Here is a 17,091-nt window from a genome sequence, read left to right as displayed (position 1 = left end):
CTACCCTCTACCGGACTGCCCGGTAGTACAAACAAATAAAAATCTACAAAAACATATTTAAAAAAAAAATAAATAAATAACACATCTCAGTAATACAGTAATACTCGAAAAACACATCTCGAGGGCGGCCGGGTGGCGCAGCGGTCTAAGCGTCTGCCCACCACCACAGAGACAGTGGGATCGAATCCAGCTGTGGTGCTTCCGGGTTGGCCGACCGTCCATACTAACACAATTGGCAGTGTTAGAGGGTGGGAAAACCCGGCGAGGGTGGGTCCTGGTCGTTGTAAAACAGAGACTCCTGCAGATCGGTCGGGGCGCCTGCACAGCGAGGTCGGATCCTGGGGGAGGTAGTGTCCTCCACACGTTACACTCCCCCAGTGAGAGTCCGCGCTTCCAGGTGAAAAGAAGTGGGGATTGGCTACACATGTGTCGGAGGAAGCATGCGATAGTCTCCGCCCTCCCAGACCGACGGTAGGGGGTAGAGTGCGCAACAACCAGGAAGGGGATTGGGAATTGGCATAACGACTAACATTGGGATGGAAGAAAAAACGGAAAAAGGGGGAAAAACACATGTCAGTAATACATACTGGTACACAGGTTATAAAAACACATCTACCTGTGTACCAGTATGTATTACTGACATGTGTACCGAAGTAGGGGTCGCTTTCCCTTTCAATTCAGTCGACCCAGTGAGGGCATTTTCTTTCCAGTTCAGAACATTTAAAACTGGTGGCATAGGGTTGTTTAAAAGGGAAGAATGAACTCTCTGTCTGGAAACAGGCTGCCGTTGCTATTTACGTTCTTAATTGGATTGGATTGAAAGAGACTTGAACTGAGCCACTCGCACGCCTGGACTAAGAATACTGTAGGACAGCGTTTTGAGCGCAGCTCCTCCTCGCGCACGGCCCCCGGTGAGGCACTCGTCCTGGTGGGATTCCACTCCCCACAGTGTCGCCCCACTTCTGTCCAACTACCCCGTTCCATACCATCTTGTCCCGAGTCGTTATATACGATTTTGTCCAGAATTTCAGAACCTGTCTATGCCGCCGGTGGAGAGATAACGTAGTGAAACCTAATAGTCGTTCTTATTACGTTTTTTTTGGGGGGGGGGGGGTTCCCACAGACATAGCAAAATTCAAGGACTTTCAAGTACTTTTCCAAGCACTATTTTTATTTATTTTAAAAGGGCAAGGATAATTCCCTTTTAAATGCTGTTTTTTATAGAAAAATGATCTGATCCAATATTTATGGCTTAAAACCAATTTCCGACAATTAGTTACACTTTAAATAAAGAAATTCAATTTCTATATTCAGAAAATGTTTATCATTTAAGCACCTTGTTAAAAAATTGCCTGTTTTCAAGGAGTTCCAGGCCTCGACTTTTTTTTGTAAAAAATCAAGCACTTTAAGCACTTCAAGGACCTTGTGCGAACCCTAATAAATGTATTAGGAAACTGAAATTAAAACGATTCCCCATTTTGCTGAGGACACCCTGTAACTCCCTCAAGGACTCTGGGGGTTGGGGGTGCTGATGACAGCGCTGAAACCTCACCAGGGCCTTCCTGTGCTTGTAGATGAAGTCCTCTGGAGACTTGGCCCATTTGGGAAGGATGACGTCGTTCACCCGCTCCTTGGAGATCTGGAGACGACCGAGGTCGAACCCTGGGCCCGCCCACACCCCCATGAGGAGAGGGAGGGAGGGAGGGAGGGAGAGGAGCGAGGAAAACAGTGATATATAGAGAGAGACAGAAGGAGAGGGGGAGCGAGGAAGAGAGAGAACAGAACATAATTTCAATTCAATTGATTAGTTTGAGGAAATAGTTTACTGGTCAGAGTCTCTCTACGTTTAGATTCCAGTGACGGGGCCTGACCACTCCTATACCGACCAATCAATCAATCAATACATCAATTGCTCTGGAGGCCTGTTGCATCGGTTTGTCTTTAGGTCTGTGTATCCGTCTGTCTGTGCATCGGTCTGTCTGTCTGTTTAACAATCTGTGTATACTGTACATCTGTCTATATGTGTCGGCCTGTCAGTCAGTCATTCTGTGTCTATAGATCTCTACATCAGTCTAGCTTGTATCTATCTGTCTATAGATCTCTACATCAGTCTAGCTTGTATCCATCTGTCTATAGATCTCTACATCAGTCTATCTTGTATCCATCTGTCTATAGATCTCTACATCAGTCTAGCTTGTATCTATCTGTCTATACATCTCTACATCAGTCTATCTTGTATCTATCTGTCTATAGATCTCTACATCAGTCTAGCTTGTATCTATCTGTCTATACATCTCTACATCAGTCTATCTTGTATCTATCCGTCTATACATCTCTACATCAGTCTATCTTGTATCTATCTGTCTATAGATCTCTACATCAGTCTAGCTTGTATCTATCTGTCTATACATCTCTACATCAGTCTATCTTGTATCTATCCGTCTATACATCTCTACATCAGTCTATCTTGTATCTATCTGTCTATAGATCTCTACATCAGTCTAGCTTGTCACAGTGCAGGGGGCCTCACCGTTCTGGTTCTCCAGGAACTCTGGGAAGTAGAAGAACTCTGGGATGAGCTCCTTGACGTCATTGGGGTTGTCCATGAGGGCCTGCCACATGGCGGGGATGGAGTGGAACTGACGGTCGGCACAGTCGAACCTGGAGAGAGGAGAGCTAGTCACCACAGAGACTCTCATCTAACCCTAACCTTAACCTGGAGCCAGGGGGAGAGGAGAACTAGTCAACACAGAGACTCTCATCTAACCCTAACTCCAATTTAAGGAATACTAAGTCCAAAACCAAGGACGATTTGCTCAAGTTTGCTAATTGTTTAGCATAACCAGGGTAAGTTAAGTTCAACGCAAATAAATCACACTGATGTTGTAAACAACGTTAATGTTATAATGTTGAATTGAAAAGGATGAAAGCAAAGAGAGAATGAAAGAAAAAAAGAAAAAGAAAGAAAGAAAAATATTAAAAAGAAAGAAAGAGAAAAAGATACAGGGAGAGATGGGCGGACGAATGGGCAGACGGATGGACAGAGAGAAAAGCCTCACCGTCCGCTCTGCAGTTGGATGTGCAGGGAGGTGAAGGGCTCCACCCGGATCAGGTAGTGCATGACGCCCGCTGCGTTGGAGTAGTGGGTGCCGTAGTGGAACCTGTCGATGGTGCCCGTGGGGTCCTCAAAGCTCTCATACCTGCGGGACACACACACACACATAAACACTGGCACTGATATAGTTCAAAGCAACACTGAAGCGCTGTTTAGACCAGGCTGTCTGCACTGTTTAGACCAGGCTGTCTGCACTGTTTAGACCACTCTGTCTGCACTGTTTAGACCAGGCTGTCTGCACTGTTTAGACCAGGCTGTCTGCACTGTTTAGACCACGCTGTCTGCACTGTTTAGACCAGGCTGTCTGCACTGTTTAGACCAGGCTGTCTGCACTGTTTAGACCACGCTGTCTGCACTGTTTAGACCACGCTGTCTGCACTGTTTAGACCAGGCTGTCTGCACTGTTTAGACCAGGCTGTCTGCACTGTTTAGACCACGCTGTCTGCACTGTTTAGACCACGCTGTCTGCACTGTTTAGACCAGGCTGTCTGCACTGTTTAGACCAGGCTGTCTGCACTGTTTAGACCAGGCTGTCTGCACTGTTTAGACCAGGCTGTCTGCACTGTTTAGACCACTCTGTCTGCACTGTTTAGACCAGGCCGTCTGCACTGTTTAGACCACTCTGTCTGCACTGTTTAGACCACTCTGTCTGCACTGTTTAGACCACGCTGTCTGCACTGTTTAGACCAGGCTGTCTGCACTGTTTAGACCAGGCTGTCTGCACTGTTTAGACCAGGCTGTCTGCACTGTTTAGACCACTCTGTCTGCACTGTTTAGACCACTCTGTCTGCACTGTTTAGACCAGGCCGTCTGCACTGTTTAGACCAGGCCGTCTGCACTGTTTAGACCAGGCTGTCTGCACTGTTTAGACCAGGCTGTCTGCACTGTTTAGACCAGGCTGTCTGCACTGTTTAGACCACGCTGTCTGCACTGTTTAGACCAGGCCGTCTGCACTGTTTAGACCACGCCGTCTGCACTGTTTAGACCAGGCCGTCTGCACTGTTTAGACCACGCCGTCTGCACTGTTTAGACCAGGCCGTCTGCACTGTTTAGACCAGGCTGTCTGCACTGTTTAGACCAGGCCGTCTGCACTGTTTAGACCACGCTGTCTACACTGTTTAGACCAGGCTGTCTGCACTGTTTAGACCACGCTGTCTGCACTGTTTAGACCAGGCTGTCTGCACTGTTTAGACCACGCTGTCTGCACGGTTTAGACCAGGCTGTCTGCACTGTTTAGACCAGGCTGTCTGCACTGTTTAGACCAGGCCGTCTGCACTGTTTAGACCAGGCTGTCTGCACTGTTTAGACCACGCTGTCTGCACTGTTTAGACCAGGCTGTCTGCTCTGTTTAGACCACTCTGTTTGCACTGTTTAGACCAGGCTGTCTGCACTGTTTAGACCAGGCTGTCTGCACTGTTTAGACCAGGCTGTCTGCACTGTTTAGACCAGGCCGTCTGCACTGTTTAGACCAGGCCGTCTGCACTGTTTAGACCAGGCCGTCTGCACTGTTTAGACCACACTGTCTGCACTGTTTAGACCAGGCTGTCTGCACTGTTTAGACCAGGCTGTCTGCACTGTTTAGACCAGGCCGTCTGCACTGTTTAGACCAGGCTGTCTGCACTGTTTAGACCAGGCTGTCTGCACTGTTTAGACCAGGCTGTCTGCACTGTTTAGACCAGGCTGTCTGCACTGTTTAGACCACTCTGTCTGCACTGTTTAGACCACTCTGTCTGCACTGTTTAGACCACACTGTCTGCACTGTTTAGACCAGGCCGTCTGCACTGTTTAGACCACTCTGTCTGCACTGTTTAGACCACTCTGTCTGCACTGTTTAGACCAGGCCGTCTGCACGGTTTAGACCAGGCCGTCTGCACTGTTTAGACCAGGCTGTCTGCACTGTTTAGACCAGGCCGTCTGCACTGTTTAGACCACGCTGTCTGCACTGTTTAGACCAGGCTGTCTGCACTGTTTAGACCACACTGTCTGCACTGTTTAGACCAGGCTGTCTGCACTGTTTAAACCACTCTGTCTGCACTGTTTAGACCACTCTGTCTGCACTGTTTAGACCACTCTGTCTGCACTGTTTAGACCACTCTGTCTGCACTGTTTAGACCACTCTGTCTGCACTGTTTAAACCACTCTGTCTGCACTGTTTAGACCACTCTGTCTGCACTGTTTAGACCACTCTGTCTGCACTGTTTAGACCACTCTGTCTGCACTGTTTAGACCACTCTGTCTGCACTGTTTAGACCACTCTGTCTGCACTGTTTAAACCACTCTGTCTGCACTGTTTAGACCAGGCTGTCTGCACTGTTTAGACCACTCTGACTGCACTGTTTAGACCAGGCTGTCTGCACTGTTTAGACCAGGCTGTCTGCACTGTTTAGACCAGGCTGTCTGCACTGTTTAGACCACTCTGTCTGCACTGTTTAGACCACGCTGTCTGAACTGTTTAGACCAGGCTGTCTGCACTGTTTAGACCAGGCTGTCTGCACTGTTTAGACCACTCTGTCTGCACTGTTTAGACCACACTGTCTGCACTGTTTAGACCAGGCTGTCTGCACTGTTTAGACCACTCTGTCTGCACTGTTTAGACCAGGCTGTCTGCACTGTTTAGACCACGCTGTCTGCACTGTTTAGACCAGGCTGTCTGCACTGTTTAGACCAGGCTGTCTGCACTGTTTAGACCAGGCTGTCTGCACTGTTTAGACCAGGCTGTCTGCACTGTTTAGACCAGGCTGTCTGCACTGTTTAGACCAGGCTGTCTGCACTGTTTAGACCAGGCTGTCTGCACTGTTTAGACCAGGCTGTCTGCACTGTTTAGACCAGGCTGTCTGCACTGTTTAGACCAGGCTGTCTGCACTGTTTAGACCAGGCTGTCTGCACTGTTTAGACCACTCTGTCTGCACTGTTTATACCAGGCTGTCTGCACTGTTTAGACCAGGCTGTCTGCACTGTTTAGACCAGGCTGTCTGCATTGTTTAGACCACTCTGTCTGCACTGTTTAGACCACTCTGTCTGCACTGTTTAGACCAGGCTGTCTGCACCGTTTTTTTTTTATCCACTTTTTCTCCCATTTTCTATATTTTCTCCCATCCCAATTTCATATCATCCAATTCAACCCTCCCCTGTCACGAACGCCGTTTCTTGCCTCCCACAAGCCGGCTGCAATGTGGACTAAGTCATACATAGCACAAGTCCCCTCCGGTACTTGAGGTAACAGCAGTCGCATCTTTTCACCTGCGCAGCTCGATCTCTCAGTGGCGAGGAGTAACGCGTGGGAGGCTCACGCTGCCCCCGACACTTCCTGATTCTACTGCGCAGGCGCACCAACCGACCTGTAGGAGTCGCTGTCCACAACGCCCGATCCCCACCCATCAGTTTCCCACCCCCTAATACGGCCAATGTGTATTAGTACGGACGACCAGCTAAACTGAAAGCAAATGTGGAGCGCTGGGCTCGAACAGGCGAGCCCAGCGTCTCCAGATTTCGTGGCGAGCACCTTGCCCACTACGCCACATAGCCGCCCGGCTGTCTGCACTGTTTAGACCAGGCTGTCTGCACTGTTTAGACCAGGCCGTCTGCACTGTTTAGACCAGGCCGTCTGCACTGTTTAGACCAGGCCGTCTGCACTGTTTAGACCAGGCCGTCTGCACTGTTTAGACCACTCTGTCTGCACTGTTTAGACCACTCTGTCTGCACCGTTTAGACCACTCTGTCAGCACTGTTTAGACCAGGCTGTCTGCACTGTTTAGACCACTCTGTCTGCACTGTTTAGACCAGGCTGTCTGCACTGTTTAGACCACTCTGTCTGCACTGTTTAGACCACGCTGTCTGCACTGTTTAGACCACTCTGTCTGCACTGTTTAGACCACTCTGTCTGCACTGTTTAGACCAGGCTGTCTGCACTGTTTAGACCAGGCTGTCTGCACTGTTTAAACCACTCTGTCTGCACTGTTTAGACCACTCTGTCTGCACTGTTTAGACCACTCTGTCTGCACTGTTTAGACCACTCTGTCTGCACTGTTTAGACCAGGCTGTCTGCACTGTTTAGACCAGGCTGTCTGCACTGTTTAGACCAGGCTGTCTGCACTGTTTAGACCAGGCTGTCTGCACTGTTTAGACCAGGCTGTCTGCACTGTTTAGACCAGGCTGTCTGCACTGTTTAGACCAGGCTGTCTGCACTGTTTAGACCACTCTGACTGCACTGTTTAGACCAGGCTGTCTGCACTGTTTAGACCAGGCTGTCTGCACTGTTTAGACCAGGCTGTCTGCACTGTTTAGACCAGGCTGTCTGCACTGCTTAGACCACTCTGTCTGCACTGTTTAGACCACTCTGTCTGCACTGTTTAGACCAGGCTGTCTGCACTGTTTAGACCAGGCCGTCTGCACTGTTTAGACCAGGCTGTCTGCACTGTTTAGACCAGGCTGTCTGCACTGGTTAGACCAGGCTGTCTGCACTGTTTAGACCAGGCTGTCTGCACTGTTTAGACCAGGCTGTCTGCACTGTTTAGACCAGGCTGTCTGCACTGTTTAGACCACTCTGTCTGCACTGTTTAGACCACTCTGTCTGCACTGTTTAGACCACTCTGTCTGCACTGTTTAGACCAGGCTGTCTGCACTGTTTAGACCAGGCTGTCTGCACTGTTTAGACCAGGCTGTCTGCACTGTTTAGACCACTCTGTCTGCACTGTTTAGACCACTCTGTCTGTACTGTTTAGACCAGGCTGTCTGCACTGTTTAGACCACTCTGTCTGCACTGTTTAGACCAGGCTGTCTGCACTGTTTAGACCAGGCTGTCTGCACTGTTTAGACCAGGCTGTCTGCACTGTTTAGACCACGCTGTCTGCACTGTTTAGACCAGGCTGTCTGCACTGTTTAGACCAGGCTGTCTGCACTGTTTAGACCAGGCTGTCTGCACTGTTTAGACCAGGCTGTCTGCACTGTTTAGACCAGGCTGTCTGCACTGTTTAGACCAGGCTGTCTGCACTGTTTAGACCAGGCTGTCTGCACTGTTTAGACCACTCTGTCTGCACTGTTTAGACCACACTGTCTGCACTGTTTAGACCAGGCTGTCTGCACTGTTTAGACCAGGCTGTCTGCACTGTTTAGACCACTCCGTCTGCACTGTTTAGACCAGGCTGTCTGCACTGTTTAGACCAGGCTGTCTGCACTGTTTAGACCACTCTGTCTGCACCGTTTAGACCAGGCTGTCTGCACTGTTTAGACCACTCTGTCTGCACTGTTTAGACCAGGCTGTCTGCACTGTTTAGACCACTCTGTCTGCACTGTTTAGACCAGGCCGTCTGCACTGTTTAGACCAGGCCGTCTGCACTGTTTAGACCAGGCCGTCTGCACAGTTTAGACCAGGCTGTCTGCACTGTTTAGACCACTCCGTCTGCAAGAACTGTGAGTTTACTGTTTAATTATCTCTATGTGGCCAAAGTGATCTCTGCCCAGACATATTGGCAGTGGAAGGTGATGATGTGGTAGAACTGTATATGTCATAATGACACGTAGCTCTATCCTCACTCAATTTATTAATTAAGAAGAACTACAATGGGCGGGTCATTTGAATTTCCAGATACCTCAACAATCATCTCTCTTGATCAACTTATAACCAGATGAAAAAGCTCAGCCCTCCCCTGCTTGTGTGTATTTTGGTTGGAGTGGCAACTTCAAGCATTGTGTGACACTGACCCCTTTTCTCCTCAGTGTAGTCCTTTCTAATGCAGGAAGCTGGAGCATGCGCAGTAGTTTAGGACTATATCTCTGACCTCACCTGATGTACAGAGCTGGCTGTGAGCTAATTTGACTGTAGCAAAACAACTTTTCTATAAATACAGACCCAGCGTGGAATTTCCCTTTAAGGTGACAGTAGTGCATGATTAATCACCATCAGTGAATTGGAAATAGTAGTTTGTAACATTTTTGTGCGAGCCAAAGTGGAAATGATGAGTCTGTTTGTTCACATTATGTCTGCCAGGGTTCTAAATAATGCCCAATAAGAGTGACCTGTAAGATCACATGACTTTGTTCATAAAGTATGAAGTGTCAATTGGCACAGAACCAATGAAAAAACTGCAACAAAAAGTAACAATTTCACTTCAGGTTCAGAAACATTTTAAAAAAGGTCCTTAGAGAGAGGATGGATGGAGGGAGGGAGGGATGGAAGGATGGAGGGAGGGAGAGATGGATAGCAGGATGGAGGAAGGGATGGAAGGATGGAGGGAGGGTGGGATGGAAGGATGGAGGGAGGGTGGGATGGAAGGATGGAGGGAGGGATGGGAGGATGGAGGGAGAGATGAAGGGAGGGATAGCAGGAGGGGTGGATAGATGGAGAGGGAAGGAGGGAGGGAGGGAGGGAGGAAGGGAAGGAGTGAGGGAGGGATGGAGACTGGAGAGGGAGGGAGGAAGGGAAGGATGGAGGGGGGAGGGAGGGAAGGATGGATAGAGGGAGGAAGGGAGGGAGGGGTGGATGGAGGGAGGAAGGGAAGGATGGAGGGGGGAGGGAGGGAAGGATGGATAGAGGGAGGAAGGGATGGATGGAGGGAGGGAGGGATGGATGGAGGGGACATACTTCTCTCTCACAGCCTTGGCATTGCGTTCGTTGAGCACAGCGACAGGCTTGGAGAGGTCCCTGAAGACTCGCGGGTCCGACAGATCCAACTCCTCCGAGGTGTAGTCTGCTAAGATCCAGGGGAACTACACACACACACACACACACACACACACACACACACACACACACACAACTGATTTACGTCCACATTAACTACAAACAAGCAAGGGACACAACACTTGTAAATGCAGTCTGACATTCAAAGACCTTTCAGTTCCATATGTTGGTGGAAACCTTGTGCACGGTACATTAACTTGATGGCACACATGCCCCTCTACTAACGTGCGTCTATGTGAGGAACATACCACTGGGTACTGGGCGAGGTCGTTGTACGTTCTGCCTGCGATGGTGTTGAGCTGGATCAGGTAGTCGAAGTTGGAGATCTCTCGGTTCACCCATTTCTAGAAGAGAAAGACAGGTGGCAGAAATGAAGATATTGAAATCCCTAGAACCTACTGAAAAACCGGAAACCCGTTGAACCTACTGAAATACCTGAAACCCCTTGAACCTACTGAAATACCTGAAACCCCTTGAACCTACTGAAAGACCTGAAACCCCTTGAACCTACTGAAAGACCTGAAACCCCTTGAACCTACTGAAAGACCTGAAACCCGTTGAACCTACTGAAATACCTGAAACCCCTTGAATCTACTGAAAGACCTGAAACCCCTTGAATCTACTGAAAGACCTGAAACCTTCCAGGACTCTTTCAAGACACGCATTGAACACATACAGTACAGTACGTTCTTTATCAGCAACGCCCTGCTTCACACACACACACTAAAAATATCATCTCAACTTATATTTTCATGTAATAAAGTTTTGCATTGGCTTAAATATATATATATATATATATACGTATATATATAATTTTCTTTTTACAGTGCAGTTACACACATTTTACGCCTGGGAGCTTCCCAGTAAAACAACACAAATAAATCCTATTGGTTGAGCTCCCGTCTGTACAAGCTGACTGAAGCTCACTGACATCTACATTGTGTGAGTAATTTCAGTGAGTCTCAGGCTACGTTTAGACGAGCGTTTTGTGAACAGAAACCGCAAAAGTCATCTTGCGGTTTCACTTTTAATTTTACGTTTAGACAAGCGTTTTGGGGTGGAATTCTCCGTGCAGACGACGCTGTAACGACGGAACCCCGCTGTCACACGATTGGCGCATATGTCACATGACGTGCTGTGAAGACCCGCCCTACTCTGCCTCTGATTCGCAGACTGTGGATGGGGAATGTGATTGTACCAAAGCAGAGTCACTCACAGACAGTGGGTCCACTCACGCCGCGGGACAGATTCTTGTGTATTTAACCCTTTCACTGCCACACGACAGCCGGTTGTGTGATAGTAAAGGGTTAACCTTCTGTCGTGTGGCAGTGAAAGGGTTAAAAGTACTGCCAATGTAGCCTTCAGGTGATCTCCGTTGATATATAGTCAGACATACTTGCTTTGTTTACGTCTCGGCTACTGGCGCATACCTGCTACATGTGACGTAAGCAGTGCGCGCGACCAGAGCCGTGACAACCCTTTCGTCATCGTTTTAACAGATTTATACGGTTTGACAGTTTAGACGAAAGCGCAAAGCTTTTGCGTTTCTAGGAATTCCACCCTGGAAGGTAGTCTCACTTTTTTGCGGTTTCACCCCGTAAAAACGCCGTTTCCGTATAAACGAAAGGCACATCCGTAAAAATATTTTTGCGGATTCACCTGCTAGCGTTTCCGTCTAAACGGGGCCTCAATCAGCTTGTACAGACAGGAGCTCCACCCCATTGACTATGCAGTGGGTTCGTCCGTGGCTAACTATCCAGAGCCATTATGAGGGACAGCATGCAGAAAGGACAACCATCATTGGTAAGTAAGGGAGAGGGCCGGGGGTCCAGTCAGCACTGACCTGAGTGAGCCCAGAGGCCCTGAGCAGCTCCTGCGGGGAGCGGGTTCCATACAGGCTGAGGGAGCGCAGCAGCAGCATCCGACTGTACACCTTGTTCCTCACCTGTCAGTCAGAACACAACAACACACCGGTCACGCCCCAGTCCTGTTAAGAGCTATTGGACTAGTGCAGGGGTTCCCAAACCTTTTCAGCTCGAGACCCAAAAAGAGAAATTTGGTGTTTCCCCGGGACCCAAACTTACAAAAATACATCATGAATTGCCATAACATTATAAAAGTACATCACAGCAATAATCAGAGTGTAATGTTAAGTTGCTCACCACCTCATAACATATGTACATACTGTACAAGTTTGTAACACTTTTAAATGAACAAACGTTCTACTCTCCTTTCTATTTCTCACCCCTTTTTCAACTCTCCATTTCTTACCCCCTCCCTCCGTCCCTCAACCTTAAGCCCCAACATTGAGCAACATTCTGATTAATTTGTACTGACTTATTTTTTAATTCTACTGACCTGACATCATGCTAGAAGGGGTATAATATTTCATCTATGGCACAATGAAATCTAATGAGAGGTATGTGGCTGGTTGAAGTTTTCAACCAGCAGATCTATACTGGGCTTGGTTTTTGAAAGTGCTATTCTGAGGTCATGCTGAGCATTTAGTCTGTTTCTATATTTGTTTTTCAGGTATGCTAGAGTAGAAACCCCAGATTCACATAAGTATGTGGTGCCAAACTGAATCAACACATCTACAGCTTTTTTATAAAAATTCTTATTTTAATTTTTTTATTATTTAAATCTTTTTTTTTAATTTGTATTGGAGACCCAATAAAAACGGGTCCGCGACCCATTTTGGGTCGCAACCCTAAGTTTGGGAAACGCTGGACTAGTGGCTTGGGGGGTCATTAGAGTCATTAACCACATGACTGGACATCTACTCCTACAGCTACAGTGCAGAACAATCCTGAATTGAACCCTTGCATTGAAGAACCATATAAGTCTGTTTTTAAATTCTTTGGACAGCCCATGTATTTGCGGTTGTGAATTTAATCTAAATCACTTGGGAGTGTGAATGTGATATATCACCAGAAAGTACTCTCTAACTATGAGTGAACACAACACTCTAACTTAGCATCTTTATATAATAAAGTACTCAACCTCTACTGTCTTTAACTATGAATGAACACAACACTCTAACTTAGCATCTTTATACAATAAAGTACTCAACCTCAACTATCTTTAACTATGAATGAACACAACACTCTAAAGCCCAACGCACACAGCGGGCAATCTTTGCCAGGCGACAGTTTTTTTAAGCGAGGCGACCGACAGAATTGTATCGCTTCCATTGTTATGAATGAGACAACCCACAGGGCAGGAGATTTTCAAGCGACGATCGCGCAGCAACTTCTGTCGCCTGGTTAAATATTGCCTCAATCCTATTTTTTGAGGCGACGGCAGGCGACACAGCAAGGACAATGAGGAAATAACATGACTTCTACTGGTGTATCATTTGTAATATAAATTAATTTATCAATACATTCATTGATCAATAACCTATGTATTATTACCATGCTACTTATGTTAATTATTAATTAACAGGAACAATTTAAATAAATAACGTTAGTTGGAGAACTTAAGGTTTAGTGGCCGCTTGTCATTAACTAATAAATTGACAATGCGCCACGATGCACCTACTAGATGTTTTTATACTCGGGTAACAAAAGAAGTTGTGGATGTTGACAGAGTTTAATGCTGATGTAGTTTCTAAGGTTTATTGTCCAAAGAAAATTATGGTTGAGAACAGAACAGTTTGCGTCTTCCGTGAAAAAACATTCTCTCTCAGCAGGTGCATAACATTACTTGTCCAATCGGTGGTAGTGAACGTATTGTAGCGATCAGTCATGCAGTAATGTCAGGAAGAATGAGGAGAGGTTGTATTCGTATATGGTGGTTTTAATTCCAGCTCAATATGGGTTTTACAGGTTAATACTTCCCTCGTAATGCACAACACAGCTACCTGCAAATACGATCGCTTCACGACAACCTAACGTCCGGTCCGTCCTCTCATATCTCCCGGGGGAAACGACACCCCCAGCTAAACAGAGCGACACATATAGCTTATTATAGCTGAACGGTCGGGTCTGGTGTGGGGTGCTAAGCGATTGTCGTTGAGCGACAGACGATCGCACCGCCGTGTGCGTTGGGCTTAACTTAACTTACTTACTTTAGATAATAAAGTACTCAACCTCTACCGTTTTTTTTTTTTTTTTTATATATAGTTTTTAGCGTTTTTCCAGCTTTTTCTGGTCAGACATGACCGACAGAGGAGAGGGTGAACGGGAGAAGACATGCGACAAATTATCCCCCGGGAGCGGGAGGCGAACCCGGTGCGGCCGCGTACAGTAGGTGTGCGAGGCACTATGCGGTGCGCCACGAGGGCGCCCCCTACCTCTACTGTCTTTAACTATGAATGAACACAACACTCTAACTCACCATCTTTAGATAATAGTTTGAAAACATTGTTCCTCTGAAAATGTAAAACAGACTTATATGGTTCTTCGTCGAAGGTACTCCATTGTTTTGACAATAAACTTTGGGTAATATTCACATTCTGTTCTTGAAGAGTTTGATCTTTACATGGAAAATAAGCTCTTTATAACCTTCTTAGCCTGTCACAGGTAAGTATACAGGTCTGTCCGATATTTACATCACGTTACAAATGTAAACAAACCTTTTACACTACAGGCTCAGAAACATTTCAGAGTGAAAAGAATCCCATTTTCAATCCACCAGAAGTTAGCCATATCATTTTTTTATTTGATTAAAGGGCTCATATTTTGCAATTTCTTTTCACTATTTTGGGCAATTTTACACAATTCCTGTGAGTCTATGGATACAATTTATTGTTATGTATTTAATCAAGTACTTTGGTGCACCACTTTCTGCCCTTGCAAAGTCCAAGCTGTTTTTGGCTGGGCTCCGCTCATACTCGCAATGCGCTTTGAGTAACAGCCACCCACCTGCACTGGCAGATACCTTTGGGGGGGAGAGAGAGAGAGATAGAGAGGGAGAGAGAGAGAGGGAGAGACAGATATAGAGAGGGAGAAAGAGAGGGAGAGAGACAGATAGAGAGAGGGAGAGAGAAGAGGCTCTCATATAGGCGAGGCGGCAATTTGTGTGTGCGTGTCTGTGTGTTTTCATGTGTGTCTATGTGTGTGTGCTGACGCATGGTTCTGTGGGACTAATTAATTTCGCCGCGGGGGGGCATAATCCCACGGGACAATGCATTGGTAACTTGTTTCAAATGACAATATATACCCCCGTGAATATTATTGCACGGATCGGAATACGGGCACGCACGTGGGAGCGTGCGCTATGATATTTTACATACGTTGACAGTGATACAGCGAGTGCTGATACGAGAGAGAGAGAGAGAGAGAGAGAGAGAGAGAGAGAGAGAGAGCGACTTTACGACTTTGGTATTATTAACACATAATATAGTAATGTAGTCCAAAAACAGTGTATTGTATTTGGTATCCTTAAAAAATTGCATTCTGCAAGAAAACAACATGAAAACGGCACTTTCTCAAAATATATATATTTTTTTAGATAGGAGGTTTTGTTCTTCAGCCATAAAGGTTTTTAGGAACTTCCTCACTGCACTACATATGCAGATCTGTTTTACTCCAGTGTTGACAACCATTACCAATGTAATCAAACCGTTCAGGGCCACAAAATACAAATAAATACATATTTACCAGTTGTCTCATGCCAACCCTTGTAATCAAGACCTCAGTCAATCAAGTGGAGAGTGAAAATATGTCTCCATTCCCATACGTCATGTTTGTTTTGATCACTGATTGAGCCTTTAAATGAGCCAGTTTTCCAGGCAGCTGCGACTCACCTCCTTCTTGAAGTTGAGGAAGTAGTTGGTCTGGTCGATGAGGAAGATCTCCAGGGCGGAGCGTCGCAGGTTGTATCTCCGCAGGTGGATCTCTCTGATCTGGGACAGGGGCCACTTGAAGTCATGGCCGACTCCTTACGGGACAGACGTATGAACTATTATTGGTATTTGCTTATTTTTAAAGGAACCCGCCATTGGTAAACGTCCCCCTTACATCACAACACTGTTGGAATGAAATCGTGGAACCTATTCTACACGTTCAAGCGGATTCTGAGCCAACCATTGAAAGGTTGCAAAAAATAGAATGCGAATTAGGCAAGTTTCCATCAGTTGGGTTGAGGCGAATAAACTAATTCTACATGAACGCGAAATGTAGCAACGTCAGACAAAAACATCCTCTAATGCGATACTTCAACATGGTTAATGAGCAGAGGTGGTTTTTGACCAAAAGTCAACATTGCTCCACTTTGGCAGTGAATTTAAACTGTAAAGTAATGCCGTTTTGGAACGAGTACTGAAAAAGCTACCTGAAAAGTGTCACTGTTGTTTACAAAAATATAAAATGTTATAACCTCAAAATAGGTTTGCTTTGATTTATGACGACAAAAGAACTGCAACTAATTCCCCCTCCCCTAGAAGATTCCTGTGACGTGACCCATTAATGAAAACTCCCTTCGTCAGAGAAATCTCCTGTCTGGAGTACACCCCATAACATTCCAGAATACTCCAGAAATCCCCTGAGCAGTGGGGACCCGTGTGCTCCCTCTCTCCTCACCCTCCTCCTTCTCCTGGCTGCTGTCGTAGAAGTAGATGTGCTGGGTGGTGAGCTCCAGGCGTCCTGGCACCACGTCCACGATGGTCACCAGCTCACAGTCCTCCCACAAGACCAGCTTCTCCTTCTGACCTGCCTCCTCCGCCTCAGTCCTGAGAGGAGAGGAGAGGAGAGGAGGACTTCAACTGTAGGTATCTACTAGATCATTTTATCTGGTGTAACTTAGAATAGTGGCGAAGAACAAGAGCAGAATCTGTTATTACTGAACACGTTACTCGCTACTCAAAAGCAATTTGCAGAATGGCATCATATTGATTATTATATATTCTCCAATGTATTGACTGGTGTTTATATGTTTCTATATTCTCTGGCATATTGACTCACTGGATGACTGGTTGTTTATATGTTTCTATACAGACTGTCTGGCTGTTGTTTTTATCAGTGGTTCTCAACTGGTCTAGCCTCGGGACCCAACATTTTCCTTAGTCATTAAGTCGCGACCCAAAAATTTTAACCACTATGATTTATGTAAAAAAAAAAAAATTGCAGTAATACGCAATCTTTCAAAACATGAAATAAACACAAAAAAGTGCAACAAAAGTACAACTATTGCTAAAAACCCAATGAAATAAAATAATAATAAATAATATATGCTTCTTAGCAGATTTCTTAGCTTAACACTTTAATGGCCGGAGACGCCGAAACACGTCTTTCCCCGCCATGCTCATTCTGCCGAAGACGCCGTAACACGTCTTTGATATCAATATTTCAAA

General features: G+C 46.3%; 1 protein-coding gene across 1 annotated transcript in view; it reads right to left on the bottom strand.

Moving 5' to 3' along the window:
• nbeal1 (neurobeachin-like 1) overlaps positions 1-17,091 on the bottom strand; it is a gene marked incomplete at its 3' end in the record, with an annotated part of 156,290 nt that overhangs the window by 10,152 nt on the left and 129,047 nt on the right. Inside the window, 8 exon segments of the mRNA XM_084319022.1 lie at positions 1,553-1,662; positions 2,531-2,661; positions 3,060-3,200; positions 9,696-9,820; positions 10,043-10,138; positions 11,638-11,739; positions 15,547-15,680; positions 16,322-16,470. Coding sequence (XP_084175148.1) covers positions 1,553-1,662; positions 2,531-2,661; positions 3,060-3,200; positions 9,696-9,820; positions 10,043-10,138; positions 11,638-11,739; positions 15,547-15,680; positions 16,322-16,470 — 988 coding nt within the window.

Source organism: Notolepis coatsorum (genome assembly GCF_963971535.1).
Source record: "Notolepis coatsorum genome assembly, chromosome: 1".
Lineage (NCBI taxonomy): Eukaryota > Metazoa > Chordata > Actinopteri > Aulopiformes > Paralepididae > Notolepis > Notolepis coatsorum.
The sequence above is the reverse complement of the archived record's forward strand: the minus strand, read 5'-3'. Positions and strand labels throughout refer to the sequence as shown.